At 45.4% G+C, this 15239-nt stretch overlaps 1 protein-coding gene across 1 annotated transcript in view; it reads left to right on the top strand.

Annotated features, from left to right (window-relative positions):
- oca2 (oculocutaneous albinism II) overlaps nt 1-15239 on the top strand; it is a 105288-nt gene that overhangs the window by 14921 nt on the left and 75128 nt on the right. Inside the window, exons 4-8 of the mRNA XM_042334433.1 lie at nt 2008-2065; nt 2848-2920; nt 11931-12088; nt 13264-13343; nt 14612-14762. Coding sequence (XP_042190367.1) covers nt 2008-2065; nt 2848-2920; nt 11931-12088; nt 13264-13343; nt 14612-14762 — 520 coding nt within the window. The remainder of the gene's footprint in view (nt 1-2007; nt 2066-2847; nt 2921-11930; nt 12089-13263; nt 13344-14611; nt 14763-15239) is intronic.

Raw genomic sequence — 15239 nt, 5'->3', positions numbered from 1 at the left:
GAAGGAGGTCATTCGGCCTATCGTGTCTGCGTCGGCTCTTTGAAAAGAGCTATCCAATTCAATCCCACTCCGCCGCACTCTCCCTATAATCCTGTCTGACACACGCAGAAACCCATCACCGTGCTTAAGAGTATCCAAACCAAGCTGAGAGTTCCACACGTATGTACATCATCTACACATGGAAATTTACATCAGTCTGGAATAGGTTGCGCATTTTTTCTCACTACCTCCCAAGGTTGAGGAGAGCCAAGACTTGGGAGACCGTAGAGTGTGTGTTTGGGTACTGGTGGCATCTAACCAGCTAAATTGATTTCAAGATCCTCTCACTCGTTTTCAAATCCCTTCATGCCCTCGCACCTGCCTACCTCTCCGATTTACTTACCCCCATTCCCCCAACCGCTGCCTCCTCTTGGCTGGCTCCGGCCTCCTTTTCATCCCTCATCCCCTTCCCTCCACCATCGGAACTCTGGAACTCTCTCCCTCAATCCCTCCGCTTGCCCCCTCCCTCCCGCAAATCCCGCCTAAAAACCTTCCTTCTTGATCATGTTTCCGGTCACTTCGCCTCTCCCTCTTGTAAACCCACAAAGCATGCGATTCATAGCTAGCAAGCTTCGCGATGCTTGTCCCAGCTAGGACCACCCTACCCCTTCGGGCTTTGGCTTGCGGAGTTAGCAGGAGCTGAGAGGGAAGAATCCCTAACCCCAGTCTGCCTTTCCGGGACCTATCGGGCTGGCTAGGAGGAGGACAGAGAGCGAGATGGAGACAAGGACAGATACAAGGGGGTATTATGAACTTTTTGAACGTGTTGATTAATGCCCCCAACACAAGGCTCTCGGTAGCTTTATGAAACGTGGAGAGCGCATTAATTATGCCGCAAGGAGCAGCCATTAATAAAAGCCCTAATTGGATTCATTAGAAAATTGACTTTCTCCTCGAGCACTAAAATGGAAATGGAATGAAGCGTGCTAATGGAGTGTGTTGTTGGGGTCATTTGCATATCCAAATTGCATTGCTTTTACAAAATAGATTTTCCTGTATAAATCACATAATCTCTGCTGCACAGCAGATATGCCATGTTGCTTTTGTGCTGTAAGTAAACCTACTCCTGTTGTCTTTTATTTGTTATTTGTCAGCTTCTCTGTTCCATTGTTCGTCACATCCCTTGAATGCATTAAAATGTTTCGTTCGCAATGCAATACAAATTTATATTTATTCAGCGCCTTTCACGTGGGGAGGATGTCCCGAGCAGTTGGATGGTCTTACGTTTGCATCTGAGCTGGGGGTAGGGGTCGGGCTGTAGTGGGGGTGGGGGGTGGGTAGGGGGTAGGTGGGAATATATGAGCTATCAAAGGGAAGGTCTTATAATTATAGTAATAATAATCCTTGCATTTGATATAGCGCCTTATCACGTGGTTGAGATGTCTCAAAGCTCTTAGAATATACTGTAAAGTGGAGTGACTGTGTATTTGTGGGCGAAACTCGGTAGCCAATTGCGCACAGCAATTCCTACTTACAGGTAAATAGGGGCGTGCGGAGGAAGGAAACTTGTCTAAGGTTTTACCCTGCTGGGAAATCAAAGCCAGGTCCTCTCGCTTGCAAGGCGAGTGTTCTAGCCAGTACCACTGGGACCTTTTTAACAGCGATTCTTTTAGATATCTATCTAGTTCCCTTTTGAAAGCTAATTTATAATATGCCTCAACCACTGTCTGAGCATTCCACATGCTAACAATCTTGTGCATGGAAAAAAATTCTCCCAAATTCTTTTTTTTTTAAAAACTATCATAAATTGATACCCTCTGAGGTATAGATGGGTACAATCTGGAATGAGATTATATCAAATGCAAGTTTTTCTTGTAAAATACCGTATTATTTTGCATTGAGATGCTGTTGGAGTCAATAATGGGTACTGGCATTGGTCTGTTGTAATATTCTTATTTACTGCGTCTCTCTGTCCCTTTGTGTGTGTTGTGTGTGGGTGTATGTGTGTGTGTGTGTGTTTTTTTACAGGTGCGTTTTAAGAGCCCTGAAGATTTCAAGCCTCTTTATCTTCGTCGTGGTTTGCTCAGTAAGTGTTCGGGAGCTTGAAAATATATTGAATTGCGCCTATTTTTTTCCTCTCTCCTGGAATTCTGTGCAGGAAGTGCCACCTCAACCTGTACCTTGGGGCGTCCTCCCGACGTGAAAGGCGCTATTCAAATGGAATTGTGTATTGTATTTTGTATTGTATCTTTTTAAAACCCCCATTACATTGCCCCCTCCCCAACAACACACTCCTAATCTCTGGACTTACCTCCCTCGATCCCTCCGTCTTCCCCCCACCCCAATCTATCATGTCCTAGCTGGTCCCATCAAACACTGGTCTACTTAATGTCCCCCCCTTTATCCATTTCACCAACGGTGGGTGAACTCTCAGTCCATCTGACTCACTCCTTCGCCCTCCCCACACTCAAATCCCGCCTAAAAACTTTCCTTTATGACCGTGCTTATGGTCACCTCCCCCCTCCCTCTCCCCCTGGCTCGGGGTCAGACTCCGCAACTGTCAAGCTCTCCGGGACACTACCCCGCATCGAGAGAGCTATATAAATGCACGTTGTTGTTGCTCCCTCCCTCCCTCCCTCCTCTTGTTCAATGCACATCTCAAGACCGCGAATTTGGTCATCTTTCCCCTCTGCACCCCACTCGACTCTCACCCACAGCTCAGGTGCCCAGCCCAGCCCAGCCCAGCCCGCATTGTCATGGGTTTCGGGACATGAAAGGCCCTGTGCAACTTCAGAAACCTATTGCTTCAATCCCGAGTCTTGCTTCCTGCTCAGTTAACCCAATAACCGTCTCTTTTAATGTTTCCAGGTTTTGTTTAGTTCTTATCCGGACCGTAGGAATCCCCGGCAGATGGTTGCTGTTCCATCATTAGGAGGCTACTGTATCCTTTGTCAATGTGAATATTTTGCCGAACCTACGTCTTGTGTGATTGCTTCATAATAATAATAATCTTTGCATTTGATACAGCGCCTTATTACTTCGAGGCGTGTGGAGTAAGGAAACTTGCTTGACATAGGGTCAGTGAGCCATACAAAGCACAAACGGAATGAGAGAATAAGTTCTCGTCAACACTGTGCGATAGAAACCCCTCTTCTCTGCCAGAGATTATGGGTGTAGAAGCTGAAGGCTTGGCGTGGGAGAAGCAGTAAGGCTGAGTTCTCCGAGTAATGGGATGTTGATGGGGGAAGCGAGCAGAGGCATAGGGTGGGAGGAGATCAGAGAGATAAGGAAGTGTTGGGGCGTGAAGGGTATTTATAGGATTATTTATTATAAATGCATCTATAAATTAGTATAAATTTGCGCATTCATAATTTAGATTTATAAATATTAAGTATGTATTTATATTTAATTCAGTGCAGTAAAAAAAAAGAGTTGCTGAGAGGAAACTGCGTGGTAAAGGCAGTGGCTTAGCTGAGGGTATTTGTTTCATTTATTATTCAGTGTTTTTCTGTGAGGACTTGGTTCTCTGATCCACGTAAAAAATAATAATAATGATGCTTGCATTTGATATAGTGCCTTATCATTCATTGAGACGTCTCAGAATGCTTCACACAATACACTGCAAAGTGAATTAACTGAATATTTTGTGGGCGAAATGTGGCAAATTGCATACAGCAGCATCCCACAAATAGTCGTGGATCGAGTGATCAAATTATTTGTTTTTTTGAAGGGATTATTACTCCCGGAAAGCGATCCGCCAATCGACTAACAACTAGGTAATGACTAAGTCTACTTACTTACTGCTAGGTAAACAGAGGCGTGCGGAGTCAGGAAACTTGCCTAAGGTTTTGTCCTGCTGGGAATCGAACCCGAGTCCTCTCGCTTGCGAGGCGAGTTCTCCAACCAATATGCTGCAGGACCCCACCATTTTGTCAAACAAATCATAAAGTAATCAACGAGGAATAGAAATGGAGCGCTATTGAGGAAACCAAGAAACCAACACACATTTTCCACCCCGATCCCAGATGGGAATAACCTTCCAGGAATTGTAGAAGCATGAAAACTTACAGCTCAGAAGTAGGCTATTTGGCCCAAAGTGTCTGTGATGGCACTTTTAAAGGACAATGCGTACAGTCCCATTTATTTGCCTCCCCCCCCACCACCACCACACACACACACACCCTTGCAGTTTAGAAGGTGGCTGAGTTGCTGGCATAAGGTATTTTCCTCTTGTCTTTACCCTGCGGAGGATTGTCTAAATTGTACCAGAAGGCAGGTCAGTCATGCTAACGGTAATGTAAGGATTAGATTTACAGAAAGAAATTAGAGGCGTTGAAAACGAATCTTCTGCTCACACAGTGATTTACATTTGGTATTGTCTGCGCTCGCGTTTTTTTTTTGGCACATCTCATTTTCCTTTGTTGTTCCTCGGATCTTGTTGCGTGAAGTTTTTTTTTGTGGGTGTGTATTTATTTCTTTTTAAAAATTCTCTCTAGAGGATATTTAATAATAAATAAATGAATAAGTAAATAAACTGGTCACTCAATCCACGACTGTTTGTGGGATGCTCCTGTGCACAATTGGTTGCCGTGTTTCGCCCACAAAATATACAGTCAATTCACTTTACAGCACTCGAATCTTTGAGTCAGAAGTTTGTGGGTTCAAACCCCATGTCAGGGATTTTGAACTCAGTCCAGTCTAGGCTGGAGGAGGTGCCGTCCTTCGGATGAGATGTTAAACCGAGGTCTCGTCTGTGCATGTTCAGGTGGAAGTTAAAGACCCAATGGCACTATTTGTCCTTGCCACTAATCCTCCAGATAAAACTGGCCATTCATTTCATTGGCTCTTTGTGGGATATTAATGTGTGCAAATTGGCCGCCACATTCGCCTACAAGTACACTATCACCGTGGTACACAGTAAGTCATGTAACGCACTTTCAGATGTCTCGATAACGTGATAAGGTGATTTGATGCTTCATCAAATGCAAGGATTGTTATGATAGCGTTCATTGCAAAAGGTTTAGAGTATGAGAGTAGGGAAGTCTTGCTGCAACTGTATAGGGCCTTGGTGAGACCGCACCGAGAGTATTGTGTGCAGTTTTGGTCTCCTTATTTAAAAAAGGACATACTTTCCCTGCAGCGTAGATTCACTCGGTTAGTTCCTGGGATGAGGGGACTGACCTATGAGGATAGGCTGAATAAACTGGGGCCGTATTCTCCAGAGTACAGAAGAATTGGGGGGATCTTATTGAAACATATAAGATTCTTAAAGGGCTGATAAAGTAGACAGTGAGGGTCTGTTTCCCCGGTGGGAGAATCTATAACCAGGGGTCACAGTCTTAAAATGAAGGGTCAGCCTTTTAGAACAGAGTTGAGGAAACATTTCTTCACTAAGAGGGCAGTGAATTTATGTTATAAGCTGATGGAACATGCTCGATGGGCTGGTGTACTTGTTTTCCCACATTTCCTATTCGCCAAGAGAAACAATGGTGAAAAACTAAGCAGCATTTTAAGAGACGTGGAGAGGGACGACATCTTTCCGAGAAATGGTAAGAGCCAAGTCTGTAGCGACCCGAGCGCGAGAAAATAATTTAGAAATGAAAGATTAATAAATGGGAGCTGTAGAAAAGAAAGTCGACACAGGATAAATGTGCAATTGAGGTGCAAGGAAGAAAGAAAAGTTTTACGTGTGTCAAATCGCTCACAAACATGGGGTGTGGAGACCTTTAAGTAAGGGATGAGTTACTTAAATTGATGAGTTGGATGGAAACCTGGTGAAATCAGGAAAACGGGAGATGCAGTGAATTCATTTAGCATAACTTCCATTTGACATAACTCCTTCTCACAGCATTGTGGAGCATCTCAAAACACTTCTCTGGATCTACTATTCAAAAAGAGAAGCGAGTTTCTCTCTCCCAGTGTCCTGGCCAACAATCCCCCAAATAAAATTGGTCACTCACTGCAAAATGGCTGCTGCATTTCACCCACTAAGAAGTAGTGACTGGATATTGTTGAAGGACGGGGCAGCCAATTTGCACACTACAACGCCGAACAATCAGCCGTGAAGTGAATGACCCTTCGTTAGTTGTCTTATTCAAAGCGTCTAAGTGAAGAAATTTCCCCAAGCAGGTTTCCTGGTCTCCTCGGGGGAGAGGAAGTGAGCACATCAAGCCAATCTTCATTGCTTCAGAAGGGAGGGAGAAGGGAATAGGCATGGGGACGGATTGTGAGGAATGGAGGCTCATTTGAAGTATACACACCAGCACAAAACTAGTTGGCACCGATGGCTTGTTTTGGGGCTGTAGCATAACAACAACAACTTCCATTTATATAGCTCCTTTCATGTCTTTCATGTCTTGGAGCTCCTAACACTGGTGGAGCCAGGTGTCGAGCCAGGGGGGAGGGAGGAGTTGACCGTAAGTACTGCCGAAGAGGTAGGTCTTCAGTCGTGATCTAAAAGAGGGGAAGGAGGGGGCAAGATGGGGCGATTGAGGGAGACAGTTCCAAAGCTTTGGGGAGTAGTGGCCGAAAGCGCGGCCGCCGATGGTGGAGCAGAGAGGACGAGGGAGAAGCAGGAGGCCAGAGCCAGCCGAGCGGAGGCAACTGGTAGTGGAGCGGGGAGAGAGCAGGTCAGAAAGGTAGGGAGGTGCAAGGGAGTGAAGGGACTTGTACAATGTATGTAATTGAAATCTCTGATCTTTTTCTTCTATTAACAATCCCGAGACTATGATCCCTTGCCACCCATTTCCCCAACTTAAGGAAATAGCTTTTCCCTATTTACCTTGTCATGGGCACTTCAGAATTTTAAACACCTTCATTATTTCCCCCGGCTCTCAATCTCCTGTGTTCCCAATATAGCATTTAGCCTCCGATTGGAAAGCTGTGCCTTGTTAGATTGTAAACCAATGATGCTTTTGCTTAATGTGCTTGTACTCTGTCCTCCCAGGAGACGAGGAAACCTGGTACTGTGAATTTACTCCATTTACCACTTCAGACGTGAGCCAGTATAGCCAAAGCATTTGCTGGAAAGGAATGACTGTTATGCTCATTACTCATTCAAGGTTCCTGGTCCCTCCGAATAGTGCTTCCGTGACCCCTGCAGACTCTCCCCCAACCCGCTGTGTATGTCAGTATCACCAGCGGTGTAGTAATCACTGATCTTCAACTCTATGAGAAGCCAAACATACTGCACCTAAAGCAGCTTGGTGTTTCGGTATTCTGGTGGAGTCCTGTAGCTCAGTGGTTAGAGCACTTTCCTCGCAAGTGAGAGACCTGGGTTCGATTCCCAGCAGGGCGAAACCTTGGGCAAGTTTCCTTACTCCACACGCCTCTGTTTACCCAGCAGTAAGTAGGAACCCGGTTGTTAGTTGATTGGCCGATCACGTTTCCGAGGATAATAATTGGTTCTAAAAAAAATAATAATAATTTGATCACTTCAATCCATGACTGCTTGTGGGACGCTGCTGTGCACAATTGGCTGCTGTGTTTCGCCCACAAAATATACAGTCAATTCACTTTCCAGTATATTCTGTGAAGTGCTTTGAGACGTCTCGAAGGTGTGATAAGGCGCTATATCAAATGCAAAGATTATTAATATTCAAAATCTAATGATATTAATCCTTCCATTTGATGTAGCACCTTGTGTGTCAGCCTGGCTCTCGCCTTTGACTCTGAGGTTTGGGTTCAATGGGTTCAACCCCCATGTTGGGCTTGGAATTACTTTGTCTAAACTGACATTCCAATGCAGTGCTGGGGGGTGGCGAGGGGTGGGGCAGTGCTGCATTGTGGTGGGTGCCGTCCTTCACATGAGACATTAAATCGTGGCCCTGTTTGCCTCGCCAGGTGGACGTTAAAGATCCCATGACACTGTTCGAAAAGAGAAGGGGGTTTCTCCTGGGTGTCCTGGTTGACAATTCCCCAGATTAAAAATTGGCCGTTCACTTCTTGGCTGTTGGTGGAACTTGACTTTGCGCAAATTGGCTGCAACATTTGGCTACGAGATACGGAATCACAACATTTCACAGTAAATGTGGCGACGGGCTAGAAGACGTCCTCCTGACATGATAAGGCGCTGTATTAAGTGCAAGAATAATATTAATCATTAACACCTCTTTAACCCATCACCCTGTCTCCTCTACCTCATTTTCTCCTTTGTCTTCCTTACCCTCCTACCTCTCTGTTAGCGCTTAAAAGCCTCTCCCTCCCAACATGTCCCAGTTCTGACGAAGGGTCATGGACCCGAAACCTCGACTCACTTTCCTTTCTCCTTGGATGCTGCCTGACCTGCTGAGTGTTCCCAGCGACTTGTGCTTTTGTTTCAGATTTCACAGCATCTGTGGCATTTTGTGTTTTGCAAGAATAGCATTATTAGCAAGGATTACTATTATTTTATCAGGAGATCGGAAACTTTATCCAGGAGTGTCGATTTTTATTCATCGGCATATCTGGATTCAAATCTAGGTCACAGTTGTGAGGATGGGAGGATGGAGAAGTATGAGCAGTAAAGCTAAAGTCAACCTCATTTTGAAAAATAATTCGTGTCCAAATAGTACAAGTTGTAAATATGATTCATATCCTAATGTGTGTTTGCACACAATCTTAATCCCCTACTATTTCATAAATATATAAAGTTGCTGGAACCACTTTTGTTAGACGATTGTACTTTGCAGTTTGGTTGTGGCTGTTACTGTTAATAGCTGTTCGAGGGTGATGTGATTTATTACAGTGTCGGGAGGTTTCATGAGCATATTACAATAGACTCTCCCTTATTACTCTGTCTGAGAACTGACTTGCAGGTCAAACTCCACTTATCTTTGGTGATGGAGACACCGTATGCTTCAGATTGTGACTGTCACATTTCATTAGCTTTTGTGGGGGGCAGTGCTGAAGGTTCGTAGAATCATAGAATTATACAGCACAGAAGGAGGCCATTCGGCCCATCGTGTCTGTGGCGGCTCTTTGAAAAGAGCGTCTTGGTGTTCTGTGTGCGGGAACTCTTCGCAGTCCAGCCCGACACTCTGGTGCAGTGCGTGGGGAGCTCTGCATTGTCAGAGGTGCTGACCTTCGGATGTGACGTTAAGTGCGATTGGAGGGGGGGTAAGTTCACAACACAGCTGTGGAAACATTCTTTCAGTGAGCGAGCAGTAAATGTATGGAACAGGCTCGCGTGCGAGACGGTGGAAGCAGAAAGTGTTAATTTGGTCAAAAACAAATGAGGCAGATTTCTTTTAGGAAATAATATCTCGGGATACAGTATAGTTTTCGACACGACATGTCCAGCAACTGTCAGGATGGTGGAAAGCGAACTGGATGGATCTTGGCCTTCTTTCGCCAGCAAATTCTTATGTTCTTAAACCGAGGTCCCGTCTGCTTGTTCGGGTGGATGTTAAAGATCCTGAAAAGAGAAGGGAGTTTATCCTGGTGTCCTGGCCAACAATCTCCCCGGATAAAATTATTTTTTAGCTTCACGGCTGTTTGTAGGACATTGCCGTGTGCAAAAATTGGCTGGCGTGTTTTCCTACCAAGTACGCAGTCACTCCACTTCACAGCAAAATCCCATGATAAGGCGCTATTATCAATCGCGAGGATTATTACTATTATTATATTCATCCTTGTCTCCGCTCAAGTGACAGAACATAAACCTAATTGCCGAGCAGCTATTGTGCAAAGGATGTGAATTCTCTTTTCATTTGTTCAAGGGCGCACATTAATCAGAGCAGTCTGGTACCACGGGTGACAAATTATTTTGATGCACTGCAGCCCATTCTCTGCCTTTTCCTTTGTGCTGTAACGCTGTACTGTCAGCCGAACGTCTCCGCTCAAACAGAGGTATTGTTAGCAGGTGTCAGCCTGGCTCAGCCACTGGAACACTTGCCTCTGGTTCACAAGGTTGTAGGTTCAAGCCTCCACACACCCAGTCCTTTGACTTACAGTCTAGCCTCGGCTCTCAAAGCTGAGTTGGCAGAGGTGCTGTCGTTTTATTAATAATAGTAATAATAATTCTTGCATTTGATATAGCACCTTATCACGTCGTTAATGTGTGTCAGCCTGGCACTGTGGTAGCCCTCTCGCCTCTGAGTCAGAAGGTTGTAAGTTCAAGCCCCATGTTGGGACTTGGAATCATATTGTCTGGTGCTGTTCCAATGCAGTGCTGGTGCCATCCTTCGAATGAAACGTTAAACTGAGGTCCCGTCTGCTTGTACATTAAAGATCCCATGGCACTATTTGAAAAGAGAAGGGAAGCTCTGTCCCAGTGTCCTGGAAACAAGCCCCCAAATAAAATTGGTCATCCGCTTCATGAATGTTTGTGGAATATTGTTGTGTCCGAACTCACCCATGAAACACACAGTCACTGCACTGTACTATATATCCTGTGAAGTGCTTTGTGACATCTTGACACAGTGAATAAGGCGCTGTACTATACCAAATGCAAGGTTCATGGGATTATGAAGTAATGGCAATGTTTATTGTATTTGAAGAACTCTGAGCTGGAGGAATGGATGAATTCCTTTCTCTCTGTCTCTCATTCTCTCGCTTTGTCTCTCTCTACCCTGCAATGGCCTTTCTATAGCTATTTCCAGATCGCCCTTGTCAAGAGCACTAAGTAGTCACTTCTCATAGCCTTTCTACCTCACTGCAGATCAATCTACTGTTGTGCTCATGGTGACTGTATTCCTGGTGGAGGTCAGGTCCTGTGCTCTACTCCTGAGTGTCTGTGCATTTATTTTGCTGAACAATCTGGTACCAGGTCATTGCTTTAGGTGAGCAACTTCACTGCACCATAATAATCCTTGCATTTGATATAGCACCTCATCATGTCTTTGAGACATCTCAAAGTACTTTGCAGAATATATTGCGAAGTAGATTGGCCCAGCGCCTTGGGACATCCTCCTGACATGAAAGGCGATGTACAAATGTAATATTATATTGTATTTTGTGGGTGAAACATGGCAGCCAATTGCACACGGCAATGTCCCACAAACAATTTTTTATTCTTTTTGGAGGGATTATTACCCCCAGAAAGTGATCCGCCAATCAACAATCGGGTTCCTACTTATTGCTAAGTAAACAGGCTCGTGGAGAAAGGAAACTTGCCTAAGGTTTCACCCTGGCCGGGAATCGAACCCGGGTCCTCTTGCTTACGAGGCGTGTGCTCTAACCGCTAACACTGCCCTACGTGATTCCACAAATGTGATTGCTAGCGATCGCTCTTTTCCCCCACACCGTGTCCATGTGCCACTCCTGCCAAATCACTCCCTATCTGATGCAAACCTCTTGACTCCTGTTCCTCTTGTACCTCTGTACCAAGAGGTTACCTTCCGTGAAGTACAAGTTGTTGTTGTTGTACCAGGGGAAGGGTTCCACACCCGTGTCCATTTTTCTTTCCGTGAGCCTTGGCTGGGTTATTGGGTTGGCTGATTCAAAACTCCGCCACCAATATTCTCACCCACACTAAACTCCGTCCCCCCATCACACCAGTCCGTCCCCACCAGGCTTCCCTAGCTCCCAATCGCAGAATGGATGGATTTCAAGATCCTTTCACTCTTCTACAAATCCTGTCACCCCCCCCCGGCACCTCCCTACCTTTCTGACCTGCTTTCTTCCTGCTCGAATACTCGCTGCCTCCGCTCGGTTGACTCTGTCCTCCTGCTTGTCCCTCGTGCCCTCCGCTCCACCGTCGGCGGTCGTGCTTTGAAACTCTCTTCCGTGATCCCTCCGCCTTACACCCTCTTTTAGATCATGACTGAAGTACTTCCACTTCGATCGTGTTTACTGGTCACCTCGCATGAAGGGCGTATGTAAATCAAAATTGTTGTTATCTCAGGGTTGGGCTGGTATTACATGGGGTGAGACACATAATGTTTTTTCGGCTCCCGGAGATGGTCGTTTTCTCGGCCACTCTTTTCCCCCCACGAAGCCGTTGCAGTTCCTTGACAGAATGCGCGTCACAGATTTGAACCTCTCGACCTCTAGAGACGCTATCCTTCTGGACCTGCAGGTGGCCGGGCCGTTTGCTGAAGGTGCCGCTCACGGGAACGTGGTCGAGTTTGTCAACATTCAGGTGGAGCGGCACGAAGACGATCAGACCGGGAAGAGACGATCCCACCAGGTCCCAGAACGTTAAGTCAATTTCACCCTCTCCCTCTCCCATCCCAACTCTGCTCCTCAGCTGCACTGGGTGGAGGTGGGGCGAGGGGTTGGGGTGGTGGGGAGGGTGGGATGCGGCATAATTATGTTGATATAATTCATCTGAACATCTGACCTCACTTGGAACTCAAACCCACAGAGCCTTGAGATGGGCCTTGAAGAATGAAAGGAGGGGGCGTGGCGGAGGGAATGTGGGATGGAAGTTCCATAGGGTGCAGGCAGAAAGGCTGAAGGCCCGATCGCCGATGGTATGGTGGGCCGGGCGGGAATGAGTAGCTTGCTGGAGCCTACTGTGTGGAGAGGTCTATATGGAGTTAGCAGGTCACAGAGGTAGAGAGGAGCTAGGCGGTGGAGGTCTTTCAAGACGAGGACAAGGAATTTGAACTGTATCCTCTGGGGGACGGGGAGCCAGTGAAGCCGGGCGAGGGTGGGGTTGATAGGATCATGGGTTACCTGGAAGGGTGGTTGCGGCTAGAATTCATGCAAGAAAACAGCTTGATGCTGAGATGGGAAGATGGAAGGACGGTTGTTCTGGAAGGATGAGATCAAATGAGGCCAAGGCCCTTTCCACTCAAACCTCTCCCAAGATCACAGGAATCCCAGCTCACGTCTGACTACCGTTTGAACAATGTGTAGAGGTTTGTCTTCACATCGAAGCTGCCGATTCCTATCTATTCAAACTAGTGCCAAGCCTCCAGCTCATTAGGTTTTCATGTTGCCCTCACTATTAATCTCAAAAATAATATTCTACAAGAGCAAGTGGAGTCAGTGGTCACGTTTGTTATTTCAGGAGTCGGTTTGTGGCAATTTATGTTGCCCAGCAGATGGTCTCCCGAGACACTATTTCAGTACTCGTGGATGCTATCCCAGGACTCCGAGACACTTTCCCTCCCCGAGATGCTCTGAGACGCTATCCTGTTTGACAGCCACTATATAAATGCAAGCTATTATTATTTTGCCCCCTTCTCCCTCCCCATATTTGAAGCCCCTGCAAGAACTACCTCTTTGCCTTCACTTCCTCCACACCCTTTGTGGCTTCCATCCCTGTGTATCCATTTAGCAGCAGTTGAGACGTCCTCCTGATGCGAAAGGCACTGTCTGAAGCTATGTGTAGTTACTTTCCTTTGTGTTTCACAGTTAATGCACAACTGGACCATTCCATTAAACCCACAAAGAAGGGAAGTCCTCAAGAGGAAGACTTTTGAAATGCGCAGCAGGTAACACTTTCTTTGAACTAAGTCCATAAAAAAATAATTTCTAAGCAATTATTGGCTCTAGCCACACATCTTTGAGTGTGTTAGATTGTCTCCAACCCCAGCTTCGGTGCAAACCCTTAACTGTCCAGTGCCTCGGGATGTCCTTCTGACGTAAAAGGTGCTAAATAAATGCAATTTGTTTGTTGTTGTCTCAGTTGGTAGCACACTCGTCGCTTGTTGGAAGAAGTTGAGCTCATAGTCCAGGTTGATCTTTTTGGTTGACCACCAGCGTTTGTTTCATTGCTGGCTGTGGGATATTGTTGCCGCAGGTTAGTTGCCATGGTTTCCAACCAAAGCCACTCATTGTGTGAGAAACTCCTTTCTCTTTTTGAAAAATAATAATATAATAATTCTTGCATTTGGTACAGCACCTTATCACGGCTTTGAGACGTCTCAAAGCGCTTCACAGAGTATACTGTAAAGTGAATTGACTGTATATTTTGTGGGCGAAACGTGGAAGCCAATTGCGCACAGGATACTCTTTCAATAATCTTTAATATCCACCTAACTGACAGCCAGGACCTCAGTTTGATGTCTTATGCGTCTTCAACAATGCGGAATACACATAGCCCCAGCATTGTATTGGAGCATCAGTGTAGACCATATGATTTTCAAAGTCCCAATGTAGGTCTTGAGTCTACAAACCTTAATAACAACAATCCTTGTATTCGATATAGCGTCTTTCATCTTGGGAGGATATTTTGAAGCGCTTCATAAAATTCAAAGTGGCAGCCAATTTGCGGACAGGAATGTGAATGACCGGTTTTATTTGGTGGATTATTGGCCAGGACTCCAGAAGGAGAAAGGAATGGGATATTTGTAAGTTTAGGGAAACAAGGGCGGGTAATTGATCTTGATCAGTCATGATCTTATAGAATAACAGAACAGGCTTGAGGAGCTGAATGTTCCTGTTCCTATGGATACTTCCCCAGCACTGTACAGCACTCTGAGATATCATTCTACACGTAGATGTAACACAAGTGCACATTGTTGTTGTTATTGTAATAAGATCCATTTTAGTCTTAAAAATTTATGGTCGCGCAGAGTCATGGAAAATTGTATTGTATAAGGCCAATGCAAAATCAGCTTCCGAATTAAGGTCAAGAATATAAAAATGTTCCCCATATAATCTTGTCCCAACCTAGATTTTAAGACAGGATGGTCTTGCGGTGGAATGTCGACCCTCTGATGTCTTCTGTTGACTGGTGATTCTGTTTCTTTTCTGGCAGCCAAATCGGCGTAAACATACAGGCCTTTCTCCAGAGTAATGACGTGATTCCTCTTTCTATCAGCCACCAGTACCTCTACGCCAACATCGAAACGCAGGTCGCGATTGCCTCAGTCATTTTGGCTGCTGTCTACGTTCTCATTATATTTGAGGTACATGTCAAGCTCTTGTACGACTCTTTCTGAGATAAATAATATTGTGTTTCGCCCACAAAATACACAGCCAATTCACTTTACAGTATATTCTGTGAAGCGAATTGATATGTTTCAATGACGTGATAAGGCCCTATGTCAAATGCGAGGATTATTATTAATATTACTGGGTTTCCAGCCAGTGGTTCATTTGCAATGCTTTCAACGTGGATAATAATAATAATAATAGTTGTAATTGATACAGCGCCTGATCACTTTGGCCACTAAGGCTTTGGCCATTATATTTCAATCGTCATTGGACACAGGAGTGGTGCCAAGAGACTGGGGAGTGGCTAATGTTACCCCACTCTACAAAAAGGGGCAGAAAGACAAGCCCGGAAATTACAGGGCAGTCAACCTAACTTCGGTAATAGGAAAGCTACTGGAGACCGTAATCCGGGACAAAATAAATCTCTACTTAGAGGAACACGAGGTAAT

This window comes from Callorhinchus milii, unplaced genomic scaffold, assembly GCF_018977255.1.
Source record: "Callorhinchus milii isolate IMCB2004 unplaced genomic scaffold, IMCB_Cmil_1.0 Scaffold4, whole genome shotgun sequence".
Lineage (NCBI taxonomy): Eukaryota > Metazoa > Chordata > Chondrichthyes > Chimaeriformes > Callorhinchidae > Callorhinchus > Callorhinchus milii.
This window is presented reverse-complemented; position numbering and strand designations above follow the sequence as displayed.